The sequence below is a fragment of the Falco naumanni genome, chromosome 1, assembly GCF_017639655.2.
Source record: "Falco naumanni isolate bFalNau1 chromosome 1, bFalNau1.pat, whole genome shotgun sequence".
NCBI lineage: Eukaryota > Metazoa > Chordata > Aves > Falconiformes > Falconidae > Falco > Falco naumanni.
The window spans coordinates 119,251,500-119,274,584 of NC_054054.1; the positions used below are offsets into that span (position 1 = coordinate 119,251,500).

At 49.3% G+C, this 23,085-nt stretch overlaps 2 protein-coding genes across 6 annotated transcripts in view; one reads left to right on the forward strand and one right to left on the reverse strand.

The window, feature by feature from the left end:
- RECQL5 (RecQ like helicase 5) overlaps positions 1–8,776 on the forward strand; it is a 39,758-nt gene extending 30,982 nt beyond the window's left edge. For 3 of the 5 annotated variants that reach the window (XM_040581495.1, XM_040581488.1, XM_040581520.1), the window contains 11 exons: positions 1,398–1,497; positions 1,966–2,002; positions 2,791–2,849; positions 2,994–3,070; positions 3,555–3,648; positions 4,120–4,260; positions 4,725–5,404; positions 5,603–5,681; positions 6,569–6,820; positions 7,336–7,408; positions 7,513–8,776. In XM_040581495.1, coding sequence (XP_040437429.1) covers positions 1,398–1,497; positions 1,966–2,002; positions 2,791–2,849; positions 2,994–3,070; positions 3,555–3,648; positions 4,120–4,260; positions 4,725–5,404; positions 5,603–5,681; positions 6,569–6,820; positions 7,336–7,408; positions 7,513–7,634 — 1,714 coding nt within the window. In that variant the 3' untranslated portion in view covers positions 7,635–8,776. The remainder of the gene's footprint in view (positions 1–1,397; positions 1,498–1,965; positions 2,003–2,790; positions 2,850–2,993; positions 3,071–3,554; positions 3,649–4,119; positions 4,261–4,724; positions 5,405–5,602; positions 5,682–6,568; positions 6,821–7,335; positions 7,409–7,512) is intronic. The other 2 variants (XM_040581512.1, XM_040581504.1) reach the window with 2 other exon arrangements.
- Positions 8,777–9,758: 982 nt separating this feature from the next.
- Positions 9,759–23,085, reverse strand: part of MYO15B (myosin XVB) — a 46,635-nt gene continuing 33,308 nt past the window's right edge. Inside the window, exons 43-64 of the mRNA XM_040590730.1 lie at positions 21,486–21,598; positions 20,900–20,959; positions 20,571–20,646; positions 19,948–20,066; positions 19,587–19,705; positions 18,988–19,129; positions 18,742–18,853; positions 18,249–18,415; positions 17,881–17,993; positions 17,710–17,773; positions 17,414–17,486; positions 16,955–17,031; positions 16,510–16,586; positions 15,859–15,989; positions 14,770–15,236; positions 14,311–14,419; positions 13,810–13,958; positions 13,265–13,392; positions 12,144–12,277; positions 11,538–11,671; positions 10,962–11,102; positions 9,759–10,709 (exon numbers count right to left, since the gene is read on the reverse strand). Coding sequence (XP_040446664.1) covers positions 10,650–10,709; positions 10,962–11,102; positions 11,538–11,671; positions 12,144–12,277; positions 13,265–13,392; positions 13,810–13,958; positions 14,311–14,419; positions 14,770–15,236; positions 15,859–15,989; positions 16,510–16,586; positions 16,955–17,031; positions 17,414–17,486; positions 17,710–17,773; positions 17,881–17,993; positions 18,249–18,415; positions 18,742–18,853; positions 18,988–19,129; positions 19,587–19,705; positions 19,948–20,066; positions 20,571–20,646; positions 20,900–20,959; positions 21,486–21,598 — 2,765 coding nt within the window. The 3' untranslated portion in view covers positions 9,759–10,649. The remainder of the gene's footprint in view (positions 10,710–10,961; positions 11,103–11,537; positions 11,672–12,143; positions 12,278–13,264; positions 13,393–13,809; positions 13,959–14,310; positions 14,420–14,769; positions 15,237–15,858; positions 15,990–16,509; positions 16,587–16,954; positions 17,032–17,413; positions 17,487–17,709; positions 17,774–17,880; positions 17,994–18,248; positions 18,416–18,741; positions 18,854–18,987; positions 19,130–19,586; positions 19,706–19,947; positions 20,067–20,570; positions 20,647–20,899; positions 20,960–21,485; positions 21,599–23,085) is intronic.

Here is a 23,085-nt window from a genome sequence, read left to right on the forward strand (position 1 = left end):
CTATCTTCAGCACGTGTGGTGGTATTTTCCTGTAACTTCTGGCAGCAGGAGCTGGAATTTCATTTTCCACACATTTTGGCAGCCTTGATCACATTCATGTCTCAAAGAGCCAAAAGCTGTTTCGACTGACCTAAGAATTGCCCTGCAGAATGTAGCTGGTTCAATAAACTAGCCTGAAGTTTTTTGGAAGCAGTAAGCGGGGCTCAGCCTGTTCACAGTCACAAGGGTCAAAAATGTTTAAATTGAGACCAAGTGACAGCACAGTATGACATTGTCCACAGATCATTCCTGAGTTAGCATGGCTGTCTGTGGGCCAACAGGCTGGGGGGCCACTGACAGGACTTAGTCATCACAGAGGATGTAATGGAGTGCCAGTGTCAGCTGCTGCTGCAGATTGCTAAAGTTTAGTGTTTCCCTATCGGGCTGAGAGCAAAAGGAAGATGTGCAGTGGGAAACATGATTAATTCTGTACGACGCCTAGCAGTGTGGAGATGGAAACTTCTCTTCTTCCTTGTCCTCTGGCTGAGCTGTAGCAACCGTGCAGCTCTGTCTGGGTGCAGGTTTCGCGCTCTGCCCTGCCCGTGAAGCTGTCAGGATGCACAGAGCTGTCGGCTGGCCTAGCCCTCTGCTTTACCTTAAACAGCTTGAGACTGGAAGCTTTGCTCTGCAGGCAAGTCCAGCCGAGTCAGGAAACTGGTGTCCTTGTGACCTCAGCCCGTGTTTGATCTCAGGACCTGAAAAGACGCGGCCAATGCTGATGTTCAGCACACTGCCACTTGATTTATTGAACCTGACTGGATTGTAGCTTTGACTTGGACATTGTCATAGTCAACAGCCTTAAAGCTCTGATTTGTAATACCTGTCAGTTTGGGCTGTGGCGGCTGTGGAAGGCACTAAGCTCTTGGGCAAGAATCAGCTGCTGCGTGTCAGCGTGTTAGTGATGGGGTTTTCATTTAATACAACAGTGTCTGAGGAACTGAAGCTGAGGAACAGACGCTTTGTCCTTTCTGCCGTCTCTGCTCCAGTAGTACCCAGCAGCAGTGGCTGACAGATGGGGTACCTGATGTAAGGCAGTGAGTCCTCAATCTCATGGGAGAATCAGGCAGAGCTCCTGAAATGGAGCCCTCTGTTCTCTGAGCACTACTTATGTGCTACTAGTTCGTGCTGCTGTTTAGTAGTTCATGGGATTAACAAATCCCGTGAATTTTTGGAGGACACCCACTACTGTCCCGGTTGAGGGATGGTAGTGAAGCTAAAAGCTGAGAATTGTTCAGAAAGGATGCGAAATAAATCATCTTTGTAAATACTGGGAGAACCTAGGCTCTCCAAAGCTTGTCCCCCAGTTAATGCTGCAGCTACAGAAATGTTTGTCCCTCTTGTTTTCCCACCTTCTCCAGGTATGATGAAGAAAGCAGTGGGAATGGGGATGAAGCAGATGAAGAGAATCGGAAACGGGAATGGAACAACTTCTACAGAAAGCAGATGAGTCTGCGCAAGGTGAGTTGGTGTCCCTTTGTGAGACATTCACAGATTGCTGTGTGCTTGCCTTACAGACACAAAGGCTTCCTGGCATCAGTGAAAGTAAATTATTGCATCTTGCTGTTGCTTGTTCTGTTTCTTACTTCTTGCACCTCTGCTTTTGCTGTTTTCTCCATATTCTGGGTCAGTCCTATAATATGAAGAGACACTAATCAAGAGGATCCTGTTGTCTTTAATACCTCTGATATTAATAAAACCAGATTTCCCCATTCAGCTTCTCTTGCATATCCCTATAGCAAAGTGAACTTTGGACTTTGATTCTCATTCTTTGTCTCGTTACCTGTATTTTGGTGCCTTTTCAGTACCTTTGTAACTTCAGCATTAATTTTCCCTGGAGCAGGGGTATAAAATGTGTCTTTTATGCTTCTAGACCAGCATGTGTGTTGCGGGAATGGAAATGTCTGACTGATCTTTGTTTTATTCCAGGGCAAAGAACCAGAAAAGGAAGATTTTGTTCCTCCAAGTAAATATCTCCTTTGATTTATAGTGGGGTTTCTTTGGGAGAAAAAAGTCTTGCATTTTGCAGCTGCATGTAATTTATGTAGCATCAACACTGGAGGTGTCAGTCCCTAGGCACAGAGGTTAAACTTTTGGCTGTGAAGGCTTGGCTGGAGGAGATGGATCAGAGCTTAGCTTTGGTTGGGGTGAAGATATGGAATGCACCTTTCTGAACAGCTTGTCCAAATAAGCAAAAGAGAAGGAAAACTCTGTCTAACCTGACTTTGTAAGCTGCTTCTGCGGTGCTTATGCAGCAGTATTCAATTGGGCCGTAAGGAAACTGCTGGAAAACTTTGCCATTTGTAACTGTACTAACTGGGGCCCTGTCTAGCAACATAGTTCTTACGCTGTTGTAAAAGAACACCTGGTAGGTCATGTTACTCTGTTCAGCCTCTTCTTTTTTTTTGGTTGGTATTGTGGGGAGGGGAAAAGAGTTGAGTTTTCAAAGAGCCGGGATTCCTTAAAAAAGGGTTTCCTGAGGTGGGGAGGTTTTGGAAAGCTGTTAGCCATGAAGTGGCAAAGTAGATGTTCTCATCCAGAAAGAAAAATCTCACTGTGGCTTCTGCCTACTCTTTTGGAGGTTAATTTCTCCGGGTTAAAGGGTGACTGCAGTGGTGCTGGGGGTTGACTGTGCAGGGAGGAGCATGCCAAGCAGTACTGGACTGGCAACCCTGCCAGTGACAGTTGGGATGTTTCCAGCAGCCCCAGCCCTGCTATGACGCCTTTTCCAAATAAATGCCTCTTTTGTGGTAGGTGCAGACTGTCCCTTGAAGGATGCCTTCAGCAGGAGAATCTCCAAGCTCACCGTGAAGGTAGGAGAGGCTGGTTAACCATCAATCTTGTTGACTTGCAAAGAACAACAAAGATTCTGCCTGCCCTGTTCTTACTCCTTCAGGGATGGAAGTCCAAGGGGCACTGTGACTTCTGTAGAGCATTCTGTATCCCATGTTTCCTAGGGACGGGAACACTGCTTGAAGATGCTGGAAGAAGCTTTGAGCACCAATCAAAAGGTTCCAGCAGGAGGAGGAAAAGGGTATGAGATGAGAGAAAAGGGGTAACATACCGAGTCCCTTAACACAGGGCCTAAGCTTCCCTGAGCAGCGTTACCACTCTCATTACCTTTTTAAGTTATCTGGCCCGAGGATGTGGTTTTGCTTAACCACATCCTTCTCGTAGTGATGTTCAGGATCAGATAATGAGGATTCCTGTCTCGATTCTGCTAAATCAGCTGGATGGTAGGAGTCGCAATTCTTCCCTGTCCCACGAGATGGGGATAGTGTACTTCTCAAACTGGGCAAGTGGACACTGAGACTTCGTTTTAAAACTTTGTTTTCACCACCCTTTCCATTCCTCAGCAATTCCTTGCTGCATCCCTTGGGACTTCCTTGGAAGTTATCACTTCTTCTGGCACCGGAGGGAGGGAATTTTGTACTTTGTGAGAGATGCTTAAGCATTAGTGTTCCCTTTGCAGATCTAGAAGTGTGTCTTGCCAGAAATCACCCCAGCCTGTGTTACAGGTCAGACCCTCACGCCTGTGCTGTGGAACTGGAGTATGAAGCTTTCCGAACGAGTAAAATGGCCAACTCCTACAAGGCAACTGTGCTAAAGAAGGTAGGGCCATGCGTCTGCTGCTGTTTCCCTGAACGCGGTGTGGCCTCAGTTTAAGGGCAGACAGGGTAGAGTTTGTGTGGGAAAGATGAAGGAGAAGCTCTGCTTTGCCTTGGATGTCTTCCAAATCTTTCTTCTTGATTTTGTTTCCTGGAGGGCTCAGAATCATGTTGGTTTCACATCTTTGTTGGCTTTACAGGCTCCGGAAACCTACATAGCAGTGCAAGCTTATCCAGTTATCTTCTAGTCTAGCAATGAAGGGAATCGGGAGTTCCTCAGACTGTTGCTGACAATGGAGAAGCCTTGGTTTAGGTTAGCTGATTGCCATAAGTCTCTCTGAAGACGTTTCTGTTCTTGAGATAGGTGTCTCTCCAGGGGAGGCATTTATTTTGCCTCTGTGGCTTTTAGTATGTACAAAGGCAGGAATGCATCAAGATCTCCGGCCACTAGAGACTCTTTCTGTTCTCTTTTCAGGTAGCAGAAATCAACAAAGCCTCAAAACAAGGAGAGTTGTTCTCATTCTTCGGGTCTGGAACTGGTGGCAATAGTAGCTTGGAAACAAAATCTGGGCCTCCAGCAGAAGAGGATTTCCTCCCTGCGTCCCAGGTTTACTCGGTGAGTAGGTACAGATGGGATAGACAAGGAGGGAATGGTGTGCTTTGTCTGTCTGCTTTTTTATAATTTTATTTTAGGTTCCTTCTGTGGCCATAGCTGTATATTTCTATTGTAGTCGCTTTTCCTGTCTGTTGTTTGTTTCTGGAGTGAGATCAACTAGTCATGCTGGTTCCTGTTAGTGATTATAATTTGTGTGCAAGCCATAAGTTAAGTAAGTTTTTCTCATTTTGCTCTAACCAGGGATGCTGTCTGTTTCCTTACTGCAGGCCTATGACTTTAACCTAATCCATTTCTCTGATGTCTCGGTTAATGATTATGATGATAAGTCACATTTAGAACCTTCCCCAGCTTATGGCTGTACACACTGGTGTATTGTGTACAGAAACTGAGCTCCTTTCAGGGTTCTGCACACAGGGTTTCCTTAATGCTTTTACATCCAAAGTTTCTTCTTCCTTTCTCCCTAGTTCAAACCAAAGCGTGTGGGAGCAGGATTTCCAAAGAAATCCAGCTTGTTCCAGACAGCTTCAGAACTGCTGAAGGTCCAGGAGGGGACTGATGCAAACCCTGTCAAAAAAGAAGGAGATTGTGCAAGTCGGCAAGACAACAGCAACTGGAGTCTGGAACTGGACACCAGAAATGCTGTTCTCCAGAAGAAAGAAATAGCAACCAAAGCAACGTATGAGAGTGCTGGGGCAGAAGTGCTCCTTCCTGAAAAGAAAGGACAGCAACCCAGTCCAGACACAGACACAAAAGCTGCCCTTGGGGAGGGCCCTGCAAAGAAGTCCAAACCTAGCAAGAAGCAGCAAATGCTTGCAGAAGCAGCTAAAAAAGAATCACAGGATATTTCCAAATTCTTCTCCCTCCCCAAAGGTGGGTCTAAAGCCAAAAGTTGCAGCTCAGCAAAGGAAGATGGTTGTTCTGCAAGCACACTACCTCAGGTTTCTTCTCAAAGCATGTGTCAAGAGAAACCAACACCTCAGGAAAACAAAGATGTCTTTGGAGGAGATGTGACTGGACAGTCTCAGGGAGAGAATGAAGAACCGGGAGACATAGAAGTAACACTGACTGAGAGAGAGGAGGATTTTGAGACCCAGCAGGCTGCTGAATCTGAACTCCTTCAAGAGGAAACTGATGTAAAATCCAGGTAAAATCTCTACCTCTCTGCTCCCTGTGTTACCCTGTTAACGAGCTGCAGAGTCGCACCAGCCTTGTCTGGAATCTGTATTAGATTTCTAGGCTGGTGAGGCAGACTCGGGCTTTACCACATTGAGTCTCATGGCCACTGACAGTATCTTCGCTGTAGAATGATTAAGAGTGGCCTTCTCTCTGCTCTTCCCACTAGTTTTGCTGAAAATGTCACAGAAACTGAGCTAACTGTTGCTGGGGAAGGTGAGAGTGGGAAGCGACCAGGACCAGATGAGGTAAGACTTCAGTGGATGCTAATTTCCTCTATTCTGCTTGTCTTGTGCCACGTTTCTCTCTGGTCTGAACTACACCTTGACGGTGTTATTTATCTGGGGAGGGCCCAGCTGCCGTTGCAGCAGAGAGGAGAACCGCAGCTGCATTGCACTGCTGGTGTCCGCCCGCCGCCCACTGGGCCAGCGCCAGCAGCTCCGGCTGCAGCAGAAAGCTTCCCCTCCGCGCTGCTTTGTTTCCTCTTCTCTGCAACATGTGTGACCGTGTGACCGTACCCTTGCTGATGACCTGCCTGGAATGAGTCTCTCCACCCCCTGCAGATCTGTAACTACCTATAATTAGCAAGTTGCTTTCTCAAGCCAAGGGAACAACCCCAGCCCAGTGACACACAGGAGCGCTCAGAAAGAGCCGCGCTCACGGCCTTCCTTGCCATTCGGTCTCTGTTTCTGCATTTGGCATCTGAGACTGCTGGTAACTGCCTCTACTGAACAGTGTAGTCTCCTTGTTCTTTCAAATTGCAGAGGAGTGTGACACTCCTCATGTGGTTGGTTCTTCCCAAGGGGCATATTCTCAGCAGATATCCTGGGAAATCTTTTCCTGTCAGCTTTTCCTGTATAGGACGGGGTCTAGCAATTAGCTGCCCCAATAAGAGCACGGGGTAATTCTCAGTGGGGTAGTCTTAAAGAGTTTTCCTCAAAGTGCCTTTGTGTGAGAAATAGTGTATTATATCTGCACAGTAAAACGGGTTACGTGGATTCCTGCAAGGTATTCGCTCCAGGGAGAGCCTGCAGGATGCTGCAAAGATTCATGTTCTCAGAAGGGGGTGGCTGCTTGGAAGTGTCACGCTGCCACAGGAATTGGTGGGTTTGGTTTTCTTCTGTCCCATCTCCAGGATATGGAAAGTCCCGCAGCAAAGCGGCTACGGACAGTGGCAAAATCTTCCATTCTGTCTCAGCCAGACAGCAAAAGTGTTGGTCCAACAAAGAAGAAGGTGACTTTTGATCCAAACTTATCGGAGTGCAATAAGGAAGGAACCAGCAAGACTGTGCAGCCAGTGACCAAAGGCGTGTCCCTCAAAGAGACAGCAGACATCGTTGTCAAATATTTGACCCCGTTCTACAAGGGTGGCAAATTTGCTTCCAAGGTAGGGCACAGCTCAAGACCCTCTTTAGCAGAAGGAGACTGCGTCTCCCTGGTGATCCGGGGATGGGAGAAGGGGAAGATCATCTGGATACATTTAATTTCCAAGTCACGGCTTGGTACGTGCTGTTTCAGTGACCTCGGTGCAGGGACTCGCCTCTCCCCAGAAAGGGTTTGTGTGTGATAGAGAGCGGTACCGTGTTGGTTCCTTGCTTGTTTGTGATTGTTCATTTTTTCACCGTAAACTCCGGCATGTTTTTAAGAACTCCCACCTGTGGAGTGGCAACAGATCAGGTTCAGTTCTGGTGTAGCCGATATGTTCCGCAAGGCAGCGTGTGTGTGCGTGTGCTTCTCCAGCACTGCCGGGTCAGGTGTATTTGCAGGTTTGCAACACTCCTGTAGTCTAAATCTACGGTGTGTGGTACAGCCAGCCTGCGCTAGGGGCAAGACAAACGTGGAAACAGCCTGGTGAGGTAACCGATGTCTGCTTTCTGCTCTTTGTCTTCCCCAACCCTGCAGGATCTGTTTAAGGGCTTTGCTCGGCACCTGTCTCACTTACTGACCGAAGAGCAGAACCCTGCCCGCAAGACTGGTGAGTTTGGCAGCTGGGGAGAGCGCCAGGGATCTTGGGTCCTGTCGCTGCTGAATGGATCGATGGCTTTAAAGGGGGCAGGTGTCTTAAGCGTCATCTCAAAGGTGGTGCTTCCTCTCTTGCAGTGAAGGAGGAAGCACAGAGACTCATCAAAGAGTTTTTCAAAACAAGGGTCAGGTGTGAGAGTGAGAGAGACTGGCAGGAGCGGCAGAGCTCAGAGAGCTGATCCCGGCGTCGTGTTGGCCGTCTTCCTTCCTCCAGCAGTGAGACCAAGGGATCCTGAAGAACTCAGCCAGGGAGAGGTTTGTGGAACTGCAGAAGCGAGCTCTCTTTTCCCACTGCAGTTTTGCTCACTTCTGTCATTAGCGACGCACACTTCCAGGACACCAGTTTCTGTGAACTTACGGAGTTTCTCCCATAACTGGGGCACCGAAGCCCTCTGGTACCTCTTGCCAAGAGGTGTGACGGCTGCGTCTGCTGCGTGGGTTAGGGGCTGCTGCTTCAGGCGTTCTGCGGCACCTCCAGCCTCTGCTCCCTGCAGCAGTCGGGGAGGGGCTCAGGTTTCCCCACTAGGACTCTGCTTTGGGACGGCACCTTGCTTCCTAGATGGCTCCTCCCCTTGCTCCCCCGTCTCTTAGTTTTTATTTCAGTGTTACCAATAGAAGCCTTATGCTACAAGTTCACATGCTTTGCTCAGGGCTGCCAATGACAAACTTGATGGTTGAGTTCCTGGATGGAATGTTTTCCCTTGAAGGGCAGGAGGGGAGCGTTTTGGTTTTACCATGCAGGCAGTGCCTACTTTCTGAAGGTGGAGAAACTCAGACACTTTTTCTTTTAATGTGAACTTTTTTTTTAACTTTGTCTAGTTCTGCCTGCCCTTTAACTTAGGCGGTGATGCTTTTTCAGTATTAATCTCTCCAGTAGTGGCACCGAGGTTGCCAACACTTTTCCAGCATTTGCTTGTAACCCCTAAAGCCATATCTGCTTCCTGTGCCTCGCCCACGGTCTGCAATAGGAGGGCAACGCTGCTGTTACAGCTGGTTAAGGTACTGCTGTGGCCCTCAAATTGCCGCTGTGGTGCCTCTGCTGCTATATTTATGTAAGGACCTGAACCCTGGGGTATCAGCGGGCTTGAAATAACCCAGCTCCCTGGAAGGAGTCCTTTGTGGTGGGTTTCTGTTGGGTTCTGCCTTTGTTCCATGCCATGGAGGCTGGTGGCCTCAGGCACTACCGCTGCTAGAGGAATCTGCAGCCTGAGAGGCCATCAAACAGGCTTTTGGATCACTGTACTCAACAGATGTATTTTTTTTTTTTTAAATGTACTTAAGAGTATGTGCGGAACTGACAATAAAACGATGTTGTAGCTGCTATGGCCTCTTCCTGGAAGCTTTTTCTTACCACTCAGTCATGCAAACTGGCCTTAGACACATTAAGACTCTGTCACTGGGAACACAGACATAAAAGCTCATTTCTTATCTGAACAGACAGCTAAGAAATGCTACCCTGGGATGGGGTGGATGGGAAGCATGTGCTAGCAGATGCCTCCGGCCCTTTAAGCTGCAGGCCTTCTCCAGGTGGAACCAGAAGGAGAACCTGGAAACACTTAACTCCAAAGTGACTTAGATCTTCAGCTTGCTCTGCTCACTGAAGGACAAAGGGCCCTACCAGAAGCCTTTTTCAGCTGTTGCTGGCTGGCTTCTGTTTTCCCTTCCCATTCAAACTCCTGTTCCATCAGCCTCTTCAGTGGGGTCACTGTCTATCCAGAGCTCAGTGCTTCTGGAGTTCGGCTGCTGCCTGGGTGAACTCAGAAATGCTTTGTTTACCTTATAACTCAGGGGGCTCCCGAAAGGCTGGTGAGGGCACGGGGTTGTGCGACAAAGTGTTTCCTCACACTGTGGGGCATGTCTAACCAGGTGAGTTCTGCATCTACGTAAGGCAGCAAAAGCTCAGCAAAAGAGAAGGGGAAGAAGGGTAAGTTAACCTCCAGCTATCATCATTATTCTTGTAAGAAAACTTCATGAAAGAAGGTCTGTCATGTTGCTGTGGTGCCTTACATAGCCTTGCAGTAGCACTGCTGAAGGGAGGAGGGGGTGGAACGTGTTTCTAGACTCCACAGGCTGCAGCAACCAGTACGTGAAGGGAAGTTCCTGACAGGGCAGATGCTGCAGTTACTGCTGGCATCAGCCGACCAGCAGGAAGCTGGCTGGGCATCACGGCTTGCACTGAGCACCCGCCGATCTGTCCCCGTCCCCGCCAGCAGTGACAACCTGTTCCGCAAGCTCTGCCAGCTGCCTGCAGGTCAGCCTTCTCGCGTTAGATGTAAACCAGTACCTGTCATGTCAGAGCTTCAAGCCATCTCTGCAGGATTATTTTATTGCAGTCTCCTAAAATGCAGATACTTTTCAGTTCGGTGGGTAGCTGTAGCACTAAAAATAAATTAGCATTTTTGTACAAGCCAGGATACTCTCCCCTGCTGTAATACAAGTTCCATTAAATATGCTTCCTCCATGGGCATGGAGCCATCGTTTGTGTGACAGCTGCACGGACATGATTGACTTCTTTATAGTACAGAGAAACACATGCATATAATTATGTCAGTAAGAAATAAAAAATCAAGTAACAGTGCACTTTCTTACCATTGAAGCTCAATCTGTACCCCAGCATGTGTTAACTATATTAACACTGATCTGCTTTGCAATTAAGATGCTTTCTACAAGCTCCTGCTTCATCGATCCTGCTATAGGGCCTCTTGCATAGCAATACAGAGAAGCAGCTCACCACGGAACACAGCAGCAGCCAGTGCAGTCATTTCGTAGCCTCAGCTGTGCACTGTCATACACGCATCCCCAGCAAGCATCAGTCTCTGCTTGTGTTAATCAAAAAAAGCAGAGAGGAGTCCCACACTGCATAGCCTGAAGCAGTCACTTGCTCCTGTTCAGCTGCTCTGTGTTGGAACAGGCTGGGAAAAAGCCACGGTGTGGAAAGCGTGTCTGGTGGCGTTAGCCACGGCATGCGTTGGGTCATGGAATAGCACTGGGGGACTGAGGGGCAGGTCATGCAGGGGAGCGATCACGGGCCAGGCCAGCAGCACACACTGCAGTGGCGGTCTTACAGCAACTGCCTGACGTCAGGGGTGTCTTTCGGGAGAGTCCTCTCCAGAAGACAGGGCAGGGAGCACTGAACAAGCCCAAGGAAGGGAGGACAGTGCCGTTTCACTTGGTCATTCTCCTCCTCCCAGGCTCTAGTGCTGCAACTCTCTTCTATCCAGGATGACAACAATCGTGTGGTACATTTCTTTAGCCTGTCAAAACACAAATCCACATCAGTCATTCTCTGCCCCAGAAATGGCTGCTTCTCATCATTAAATATTCCCATAAATCGCTTTCCATAATTATTGGGTGCATGCTGGGACAAATCTGCACTTTGGGGCCCAGGAAATGCAGTGCTCTGGGACGAGAGAGCAGTAGCACTGTCTGTTAGCAGAGGCTCAGCTGGGCGGTTGAGGGCAGTTTCTGAACTGCTGGGGGAACCTGTGGGTCCACGCTGGTCTCACCTGTGACAGTTCAAGCCACATGGCCTTGGGGCTGGCAGCCGAGCCGTAGTTCAGTTCTATGCCGGGAAGCCCACCGTCAGAGACAGGCTGCAGCGTTCGCATCTTCTGCAGCTCCTTCAACGGAATGACGCAGGAGACTGCCTGTATAAGGAGAAAAGCCACAAAACGCTTTCTGGTGCGGCCCTTGCAGATAAAGCCATCTGATTCTCACCAAGGAGGATTCACCTCAAGAGCCTGTTGAAAGTTGAGAGAAGGCCTGGGACGCACAGCCGTGTGTACAGAACACGGGACAGGCTCCTGCTGACAGCATGTCCCTAGAACTCCAGCAAGACTGGGCAAAAGGGAACGTGACCTGCACTTTGCTTTACTGCTCAGCGTGATCACTGGACTGAGAAAAGAGCACACAGCAGTACTAACTGTTGTACCGCTCGTGTCACTTGCTTTGGGCTAGGGCTGTTGTTTGAGTGGCTGTGACGCAGGTAAATGCAGTCTCTTCCTGCACAAGTTCTAAAAGTCAAAGTTAATATCTGACAGACATCAGGGCTCCAGACTCTAGGGAGGAATTGTCTGGCATACCTGGGTGGTGCCATCCACCACAATGATCTCTTCTTTATTCACGCCAAAGAAACAGGGCACAGGGATTGTGTCATCACTGACTCTCTTTACAAAGTAGATGTTGTAGCCAAAGAAAGGCAATTTCATCACATGCTCTGTAAGAAAGCAAAAGGTGGCTTTTCAGGCAGCAGCTTCCAGCCAGCGATCCACTGCACCAACCTAAGGTGGTCAAAAGCTGCAAGAGTTCCCAAGCTTTTCTACACGAAACAGTAAGATTGACAAGTTCTCCCTCCCCCCCCCCTGGCTCAATTCTCAGCAGTCTGAGCAGCCTGAATAGACGCCCTGTTCTTTTTCTGACCAGCAAACAGACATGCAGCCAGAATATCAACTAAAACACAACTTGCACAGAGCTCTGAAAATCTACTGCAGATTTCTACAACAGAGGTGGAACTTCTCCCATGACCACCATGCTAGAGAACAAGTGCCAGTCTAGGGAATGCTATGTCATGGCCTACTCCAGGCTCCAAGGATCCTTGCCAAAATCATGAAGTGTCCCAAAAGCGCATTCGGAGCAGCTGCTGTCATGCTCAGGATAGACGAGGCAAGCAGATCTGGATGTCTCCTCACCTATGAACTGAATTTTTGCATCCAGTGGCTGGAGGGGCTGCTTGGTTCTCAGCAGCATGCCAACGTGGTCCTGCAGAGACTGGGGATTGATGGAGGACTGCAGGGTCTTTGGTGTGTACTCCTTCAGCTCCTCCCTGTGCCAACAAGCAGATACTAAGTCACCCCCTGCCCAGCTAAAATCAAAAAATCAGCCCAGGGGAATTAGGAGGAAGGAGAGGATGTGGCAACAGTTTTCAAGTACATGGCTGGGGGCAAGGGTGGAGGGAGAGAGGAAGGGCACAACAGGTCGTTTCTGAACTGGGTAATGTGGAAGGAAACACCAGACAGTGAGACCACCATTTTCCACAGAGAAGGCGGCTGTGCACCACTGACTAGTGCACTGGGAGAAATCCCACCTTTCTGGAGACAACTCTTCAAGCGAGGAGTGTAGCCTGGAAGTAAAGCCACAAGGCGTTTCTTTCGCAGGCAGCCTCAGCTGGACACCACCTTACTCTAACCCTGTCTTGCTCCTGTGTGACCGAAGCGCTACACAGAGCTCCCCATTCCCAGCAGGGTTGTGCCGTCACCCCCTGCTGCTGGTGCTGGAAGAGGAGCTGGTGGAGACATTACCTTGACTCTGAGTCAAAAGTCTGTAAGGCTACAGGAAGGAAGGAGCATGAAAATACAGCTCAGGGCTGCAGCACAGAAGCTTTCCAGCACACAGGGACATTTTCATTCCTACTAGGCATCTCACTACAAATTTCAGGTGCTCAGGGTTGAAAACTCTGGGATTTGTGAGAAAGAACAAAGGAGCATTCGTCCCAGCTATAAACTCATGTGCTCCCTTGGGATTACAGACACATGGATGGCAGTCAAAAGAAATGCCCACGGCACCCTCATGACCCTCAGCTTAGGAGGAGTCAGAAAAGGAAATGTGGATCAGAGACAGTCAACATTAAGAATGTGAACAGGAGGTAAATTTTCTTGATTATGGGCAGAAGTCAGTCACTAAGTGATGTTAATTAGTAGCTTATGTTCTCTAGAACTGTCCATTCCTCAGTCATCCAGAGACGAATTCAGGCACCTACCCCTAACCCCTGTGGCACTGGCCATCAGAGATAGAGGCCCACCTGGAGACATACCTGGAGGGAACAGAGTTCTGCTGCTCTGTATTGGCCCAGTGCTGGAGCACTGCCAAAACGCCCACCTCGATCTCCATTTCCTTACTGCGGCTCAGCAGTATCCTGCCGTTCAGGTAATCCCACTGCACCTGAGGGACAGCACAGCAAAGAGGCCTTTCTTACACCTACCGGAGGGTGCAGGCAGGTCTGGGCAGTGCCAGGCTGCAGAGACCCACATCCCACCTCGCCGATAACACATCCAGCTCAGGCGGGTAACACAAAAGCAAAGGTTTTCTGGGCTTGGGAAGAGCATGCGGAACTGCAGAAACCACGTCTGGAACAGTACAGCTCATAGGCTAGGGCTCCAGGCGCACTGCCTTCCTTGCATTCCATAAGTTCAGTTATTAGTCATTCCCAGAAACGGCATACAAAGCTGATTAGCCAAAGCCCTCCCGCTTCTTCAGCTCCCTTGGGACATGCCCTTTGCCCTTACACTTAACTCCACCCCTGCTAGGGAGCCCTCGCTAGGGAGGTTCCTGGTGGCACACGCTGGCCTTGTTGCTTACCTGTCCATAATGGACATCAGTATAAATTTTATTCTCAAAGTGCAGAGGTGTCCTCCAGATGAGCCTGCGTAAAGTCACAGTGACCAACTTGTCCTCCAGCAGGTAATCATGAAGATACTCCTCCGATCTTATCGGCCTCACAGTTTTATCTACATGTTTATGCAGAGAGAGGGTGGTCACTCAGTGCCAAGACAGTGGGCTGAGCTCCATGGCCTGGGACAGGAGCCTTCCTGCACAGCGCTGTGCCACCCTGCCCTGCCAACTCCAGGCATAAGCCATTCTGCAGGACACGGACCCACACAGACAGACGCATCTCTTTCAGAAACAAGCAACACAGCCCCCGAGAAGGCGCAGTCCTTAACCCTAGTACAGAGGGAAACTGCTGAAGAGGAACATTCTCAGAGCCAGCAAGGGTGGGGGAACTACTTGGAACAGTAGCTGTGGTACTCCCTGTTGGAAAAACCACTTTAAGAACAAAGCTAGATGCTAGTCTCTACTTGCCGAGATTATGGCTGTTGCTCCTGCTGGCAAAAAGAACAAATTCCCAGATCTCTTCCTGTTCACCTGCCCCCATCTGCTCACAGATCTCCTGCAAGAGCTCCTTGGCCACCTGAAGCAAGGAAAGAAGCAAATAAATACCATGGCCAGGCAAGCCCGAAAGCATCCCAGAGCAGTTAGACATGCTGGGCCTGCTGGAGGGCAGCAGTATGGCTCTGGCCATCGCACAAAGCAGCAACCAAAAAGGATTTTATGATTCCATGATTCTGAGCTGGTGAGGCATCCCAGCATTGTGCAAGCCCTGCAGAGATACGCTGCTACAGGGATTCCTGGGAAGCGAGTGGGAAACTGTCACAGGGCTGTGGGAAGCACGGGCCAAGCCCAAAGTTTTGGCAGATGAGGGAGTTCCCTGGTGAGGCTCAGAGTTCAGATCAACAACGAAATTCAAAGCAGAAAACTCACCGTGAATGTCTTGATTCTAGTGAGGTATTCCATGCCTCCAGGCATCAGTATCGCTAGCCGGCGGGCACTGTGCCCCTTCTGCAAAACAGTCTTTAGGCAGCAAGACATGCGAGATCCCATCAGCCCCACAATTTTCACTCCCTCTTCATCCTCATCTCTGCCTTCCACTGCTTGCCCATCGTACCTGCCTCCTCCCTGCCCATGTCCCTGCCTACTCCATGGCATGGCACCTCCCAATCCCCTTGCAGACACACGCTTCATTTCCCTTCTTGGAACACTAACCACCCCTGTAAAACACTGCACGTAGCACCTCCCGGCAAGCCCCTGCCCTCCCTCTCTTCCCAGTATCCCCACTTCTCTGCCCCTCAATACCAGCAATGCCTCTATCTCCACCGGGAAAGGAAGGTGGCGACGGCCCCCATACATGAAATTTTTCCGCAGGTTGCTCTGACAGATCTTGGCTATGTCTGCCGGAAAAAGAAAAAGCTTCGTGTGCCGAGCCAAACAGAGGAATAAGCATTGTGTCCTGTGGTGCTGGGTCATCCTGGCTGTGTTGAATTTAACCCAGGGCTGCTGCTAGGAGAGCAAAAAGACTTGACCTCATCTCCCACTCTGCCAGGACACATCCAGATCATGAGAGGCCAGCCCCAGACAGCAGGAGTACAGGGGCATGACAGGGTGGGAGAACTAGAACCCTCTTCTCTGGCAGGATTCCAACCCAAATACCTCAGAGCTGATGACCCTGGAAGATCACAGACTGCCTTTCCCCCAGGGTCTAGCTGTCAAACTGGGCCCAAGCCACAGGGCTAAGCTAAGCTTCTGAGACACAATTCCACCTTGCCTGGGCAAAGATGCAATGGGAAATAACCTCTGCAAAGAGAAAGACTAGAGACACAAAGCTGACCGCTGACTCTTGCCTGCAGGCTCAGCTCCCTCGGTACCCCGCTCATTTCTCCTGCCTAACAGGATAAGGGAGATTTTCCCACTGGACCCATTTTCCCACCTGGATCCTGTCTTCTTTCCTTGACTACTGGGCCTTAGTAACAAGGGGGCAGACATTTATTTTACAGGACACAGAAACAGTCATACCCTGGTGGGTGCTAGATGGATCGCTGCTGGCTAGCTGCAGAAATTTGGTGGCATAGGGCATGAGGATGTTAGAAGGGAGGAAGTACCCAGTTAGCAGGTTTAGGAGCAACCAACCACGCAGCACGCTGTCCCTGTAGAACAGAAAGAACTGTGGGCACTTGGAATAAGATAATTCCTACACCAAGCAGCTCAAAGCGAGCCTCTGTCCTTTTGAACATCTATGGCAGGTGGCAGAAAACCAAGTGGCAGCGCTTGGTCAGAGGTTTCTTATGCTGAGGAAGGGATTGATTCAGTTATTCTAACAGCAAACAAAGAAAGGGAACAGTCAAAGCTACTCTGATGCCACTGCTGCTGTATCGCAGGGCAGCGTGGGGTCAAGCCAGTCCCTAACTGTTGTGTCAGTTCCCTTGGGCTGTGATGAGGAAATTGGGGCTCTGAACAGCACCACTACCAGGAGCTACCAGGAATGTTTACCACAGCCCAGATGTATCAGCAGCCAGAAATACAAAGACAAACATCCATTGAAGTGAAAATGCCAAACCCAGTGACTGGCTTGATTTCCTGAGCGCTCAGCAACTGGTGTCCATGCAGTGAGGCAGAGGGTTCCCCCCAAGCTGTGCATGCACAGGATCTGAAGGTGCTGGTACTCACTGGTTTGGGTTCTGGGTGACCTGTTTGATGACCTGGCAGTAGACCTCATCATGGAAGCTCTCCTTCTCCTTGCACAGCTGCATTTGGAGAGAAGACAGCATCAGAGATGGGAAGAGAGCATCAGAGAGGCCTGAGGTCATCTCTGTGCCCTCTCTCTCCCAGCTTCAGAGCTCTGTCAATTTGGCTTAAAGTTTGGGTGTTGCAGCCCCTGGTCTCCAGTGTTATCTAGCCCAGAGGAGAGGCTCGTTGTGCTCTCATCCAGGCAGTGATCCATTTACATGCAACCCCTCCCTGCCATGTTTTTTAATCAGCCTTTCCATTTCTGCTCCCTTTCTCTCATAGGAGGTTGCATTATGACTCTCCCTGCCCTCGCCCTTCCCAGTGAGGTCTTGGCCCTTCATTCCCATCAGTGCTTCAGCACCTTGCCCAGGGGAAGGTCACAAACCTGAAGGATTTCATAGATGCATTCAACCTCATTCTGGTTCTTGAGTTTCGGTTGATCTCCCATGAACCGCATCAGAGCTGCAAAGCAAAAGCTAGTGTTCAGGTCTAAGCAGAGGTGATCCTGCCACACGGCAGGCAGTAGACTAGAAAATGTCCTAAAAGCTTTTCTGCCTCTCACAGGCTATTACAAGACTTGCATTGGACACATGTGGTCAGTGGGACATCAGCCCAGGCAGGGTGTGTTCTTGGACACTTTTTACTCAAGGCAAAGTGCATTTTGTTGGACACTTTCAGTATGGACACAGGTGGTTATTAGCTGCAGAAATGCCTTAGAACGAGCTCTCCTTTCACAGTCTTCATTCCCCGCCCTGGGGCCCGTGTGCCCATGTGTGGCCACCAAGGCCATCCCACTCACCCCTGCTCCAGCCTCTGCGGTATCGTGTCCTAGGGAGGTACTTACTCTTGAAGTTCTTTGTAGCAAGCTCGTTCAGCTCACTGTCAGAGTACCGGAGCAAAGATGCCTGGATTGGGACCTACAGGGCCAGAATACAAGGGTAAACTGGGGAGGCAGCCTTCACAAGAAGACACAAGCTCCCAGTATCTTGCAGGTAGCACTGAAGACTAAGGGGCACCTACACTTCTCCAGAGACTGCAGCCAAGGATCTGCTCTCTGCATTTTCGCTATGTGGGGACAAAGCCAGAGACAATACTGGAGCTGGGATTCTGGCTGTAGCCATGGGGAGAGACTGGGCTCACCTTAGTGTGCTGGACCAGGTCAGCTACACTCTTCTTTTCAGCAGATGTCCCCTTCAATCCCTGCCTAGACAGAGGAGAGGGAACATACAATCCAAGAAATATCCCTAGATACGGCTTGGTGTGTGTCAGGCCATATGTATGCCTGTTCAGGAAGGACCACAGCCTACTCACATGAACTGAGCATCTCGGAAGTAGGCTATAGCGAAGTCCATCATGGTATAATGATCACCAGCAGGGACTAGCATGATGCTGTTGGGTTCTGATGTCAGGCTGGGAACAGAACTCTGCAGGGACAGCCCCCAAACCCACCCTAAAAAGTCAGCTGAGGAACTGCAGCACATATTCTCACCTGCCAGACCTCATCTGTGTGTGGTGCCTCCCCTTCCCACTACAGTATTTGAGGTCTGCATCTGCAAGGCTTAAGCAGTCATCTTCCCTCTAGCCTAGGAGGTCAGATGCTACCCGGGCCATGGACCCACCCTGGCAGCTTCCACAGAGCTCAGCCATATGCCCCTAGAATTTCCCCAAGGATAACTCACCGTCACCTCCCTGCTAGTGTTCCTGCTCTCCAGGGAAGCTTGCACGCTCTTCTGCCACCCTCCACATCTCCCCATGCTGGTGCTGAGGTAATCAGGGGCTGCGGCCAATTGCACCAGGCTGGTGGGGAAAATACCACAGCGGCCACCAGTGGAGCCGAACTGCCAGCCTACAGAAACAAGGGAGAAAAAGCCTGGAACCATGGCAGTTACCAAGAGAAACGAGCAGTCAAGCATTCTAGCGGCAAAGGAGAGCATCAGACTGACTAGGTTTTCCTGCCTCCTATGATAACATCCCCTATAACTATGGCAGCTGGAACAAGGTGGGCTGCCGTCAGAGAGTGGCAGAGCTAAATGCTGGCTGTGCCAGCCCTTCACAGCCTGCTTTCCTCTGGTTTACTCAACAGCAGCATGTAGAGCATCTGGGCACCATGGGTACAGCAGGCCCTTGGATGCAGTCCCCACCTTTCCTGCAAATCTCAACAAATTCCCTCACCTGGCTCCATGCCCTGCATGGGCAGTAACTCAATGAGGTCACCCTTCTTGAAGCTAAGAAGGCTCTTGTCATCCACGATGTAGCTGCGCAGAGCAACAACGTAGTTGGTATCCTGGGGAAAAAGCGACAGGGGGGGTCAAATCTCATCCCCAGGATGTGAAGGACTCAGACCATTTAATCCCATGGACACTCTCAGGTCCAGGTGGGAAACCACCATTCCCTACTGCGCTGCAGCCACTCCCTCACCTGCCTCAGCTCCTGGAGGAAGAGTTCCACCATGGCCTTGATGCACAGAGCCTTTGGAGAACGCAGGAAGAGCTGCTCTGTCTTCAGGGAGAACTCCAGGGCATTGTTGCCCTTCAGTTCCACTGACAGCACATCTGCAAAGCTGAGAACACAGCCTTCATCCTCAGGCTCCTTCTGCCAGAGCTAAGGACACAGCTCATGGGGGTGGGAGCTCATTCCAAGGACTGAGAACGGAGACAGGCCTCAGCATGCTCCAGAGGGTGGCCTTTCACCAGCACTGTGTTACAACAGTAACAGCACCATAGGCTGCTCATGGCTTTCATCATACCACTCTGAGGACCTGTCTTGTGATGACGTGCATGGAGCTGACTCTCACCTAGCACTCACATAGCGTAAGCAAAGCACAAGATAGGAAGGAAAGGGAATGGCCAAACTCATTAGAAGGAGGGTCAGTGAGTCACAACTAGCTTAGGACAGTCCTAGATAGCACAGCACAACCAGGAAATATTCAGCTCACTCGCTCAGTTTGCCTCCTAACACTCTGAAAGCATCCTGCAAGTGACAAATTATCCTGCAGCAACTAGTGTCCTTTTGCTCACCTGTAGCTGTGAAGAATCTTCAGGTGTTCAGGATTATAGCCAGCTGCTTTCACCACCTTCAGCAGCTGCAAGCCCCGGTGAGAAACACCCAGGATCTGGACATCGCTTCCCCCTTCCCCCTGTAAGAGAAGTGCAGCAGAGAGCATCAAAGCATCTGGACAGGATGCAACAGGGGAAGAAGATGCTACCACATGACCATGAAGGAGGACCTGGGCTGACAGAGGTGTCAAACCCAGAGAAGTACATAAGGCACAGAAGAATGACTGATGTGTGGCCAGGCAGGGAGACAGAAAGAGATCCCAGGTGAACTAAAGCCACACAGCTAAAGCAAGCCCAAGGTCTTGAGAAAATTAAGACTCACATGAACTGGGAAAAGGCGAGAGAAATAGTTAGCCCAGTTATCCCGAGCAGCCAGTACAATCCTCTTCTTTATCGCATCCTCCTGAATGGACTGGACATTGTTGCCAACCCGGAACTCCACTACCAGGGTTACAAAACAGATAATTTCTTAGTAAGACAGAGATGGCCAAGTCTCCCTCTGGCCAGGGACTCATTCACACCAGTCCCCCTCAGTGATTACAGTGCAGCAAACAACATGCAGAGGCGAAAGGATACCAAATTATTTTGCACACACCAGTCTACTACTATTTTCTCTCCCCCTCTCCATGGAGCTCTTGTCAAATACGACAGTTGGATTTTAGGGCAACTCAAAATTCCATCCTTGGGCTTCAGTTTCCTCTTCCCACAATAAACATACCAGAACTCAGTTTTTCTGGCCCAGAGAAATTTCAGGGTAAATTTAGAGTAAACAAACATTCCTACACTGCACTACACAGCACACACAAATGTGCTTTCTTGCTGCAGTGACAAACATTCCTCCTCTGCCCTAAGTCCTGCCTGAAAGGGCTTGGAGGATGGTTTCTCATTTCAAATCAAAATCTGGGATGGGCACAGGGAGGAAGGGATGATGGGGCTGTTAATTACTTAGCAGGTCTTTCATCTTGCGCTTCTCTTCCCTGGAGATCCGAAAGCAGGAATCAGAGAAAGTGTCACGCATGATCTGCAAAGGAAGGAAACTGAGAGGCTTCCACTGAAAAGACCACATCTGATTCATCTGATTATGCTGGAGTATCCAAAGCTGTTAAACAGACTGAGTTTCAGAGAGGAGTGAACAGGGGCTTCACTGAACGGACCTGGAGGAGAGGCCAGCACTGCTAGGGATATGCAGAAGCAAAGGCAATTTGTGCAATGTAATTACGGAGCATTTTGTCCCCAGAGAGACGACAGGCCTTGAGTCATACACCAGTACATACCTGTTCACACAGCAAGTTCAGACAATAAGGGTGACTGAAATTTTCTTTGGGGTAAAACACCTGTGAGAGGAGGATAAAAACAACAGTGATGTTACAGATGTTTCAGAAATAGCTCCACTGCCAGAAAGAAGTTAATTCATCCCCAAGGACAGGCAGGGAAGAGACACTGTGAATGTGAACAGAAAGACCAGGAGTGAAGGACCAAAAGTAAAGTGGTGAGACCATGGGATGAACCCTGGTGAGTTCAGTGCACTCTCCAACACTTGATTTTAAACACATTTGTATTATTTTAATAGGAAAGCACCAGGTAACAACAAATTTACTTTATTTGTAGATTTCTCAGTGCTTTACAGAGAAAGGAAAGGACGAGTAAGGAAACTGAAACACAAGAGCCAGTAAGGCAGAGTAGGACCCGGATCCCCTTTGAGATGCTTCCCTGCCTCTGACTCCGGTCTCATGTGACCTCCTCCCAGAACTATCTTTGTGCTTTTATATCAGACTGGCTGCCTATGACAAAAAAATATTTTAACCAAATGTGGGACCAGTTCCCTCCCACCATAGCCAGCCCTCAGCTAATGATCTGTACCTCTTTGCGCAGAAAGATTTTCCAGGCAGGGTTGACATAGGAAAAGCTGACACTGGTAGTGAGCTTGAACAGCTGGGTCTTGATACCATCATCTTCTACTGTTACAGCAGAGTCTGTGTGAGGAGAAAGAGCAGTTAAATTGGGTTTTGCTGAATCACTTTCCCACCTGCCAAAGACCTACCAAGAGGAAGGGGACAGTACCACATGCCTGACTGAAGATTACTGTCAGGAGCTCTCTTGAAGGTCAGTGATCAGCTAATGTGAATGCATGCACAGAACAGTCGGCGTCTAAGTACCAGCATTTCTGATAGCGTTTATACTTGCTGTAGTAGCCACAAAGTTCAGCGCTCATAACAGAGACACTCCAGAGATAGGGACCACAGTGTCCCAGGCAAAATACTACCACTGTGCTTAAGGTTGAAGACACAAGTTTCACTTCATTATAAAAAGGCTGTTAAGGGTTTCATAAAGACATAAAAATTCTCCTGTGAGCTTGCAGGCTAAAAAGTTCTGGTACAAGGCACCCAGTACTTGCACTGGATTTTCTCTCTGCAGGAGCAGACAGGCTCAGTTTGAAGGCAGCCATTCAAAGGCATTGCTTTATGAGGTAGGAATGTCTTCATTTAAAGCACTCCCAACTTTCAAATCTTCAGAATTCATAGACAAGAAACGTGGTAGATCCTATGGTTCAGCTGTTTCTATATCCCTATTCAAAAGCACATAGGGATTTTTTAGGCTAATTCAGTTAGTTTGATTTACTTTCACAGGACTTTCACAGAGAGGGGGGGTGAAACAGGGAAATTCTTTTATACCAGGGAAGCTGCTGCATGATGGAGTCCTTCAGTAATGTGTTTGGCTGACTGTGCCTTGCATGTTAAAAAATGTGATGCTGATGAGAGTTTTAAACAGCTTGAAATACATTGGTAAATGTATCCAAAATAGCAGGGAAGTACAAAATGAATTAATGGCTCCAAGCTCCCACTGAAATTCAGAGGCAAAACCTAAGACTGAGTAACACTTCTAAACTACTGCTGAGAAGCAATAGCTATGCCATTTTTTCAGGTGGGCAGCATCTTTATGTGAGACTCTTTACGTGGCCAATGTACAAGGTGTCCCAGGCTCTCATTCTCCCTCTGGGACACATTCCCTCATTCCTCAGCCTGTCTCTAAGGTCCCTCCAGGCAATCTGGATAGTAAACTACCTGGCTTCCCATTCCTCCCTGGTCTAAAGTTCATCTGCTGAATCACACCTTTGACAAAGTAACTATGCTTCAGGTAGGCAATAAAATGTATTGTGAACTGGACCTTGATAAAGCTGTAGCCCAAAGGTCCTTTCTGCTTTTAGCTATGTTTTTCAGACAAACCCAGCCCCTCCATCATCTGTGCCTGACATTCCGCACTGCACTAGGACGAAAGGGAAGAGTTAGAGCTGGGAAATGCCATGCTGATTACTGGGCCAGACTAGAACTATGTCAGTCTTTCTGATTTCACACAGCCCACGCAAGTCTTTGGCCAGGTGGCCGATGACAGAACATGTGCTGTGACTCTCCCAAGCCACTGGGCTGATCCCAACCACATCCCCTCCCTGCTCCCCACTACC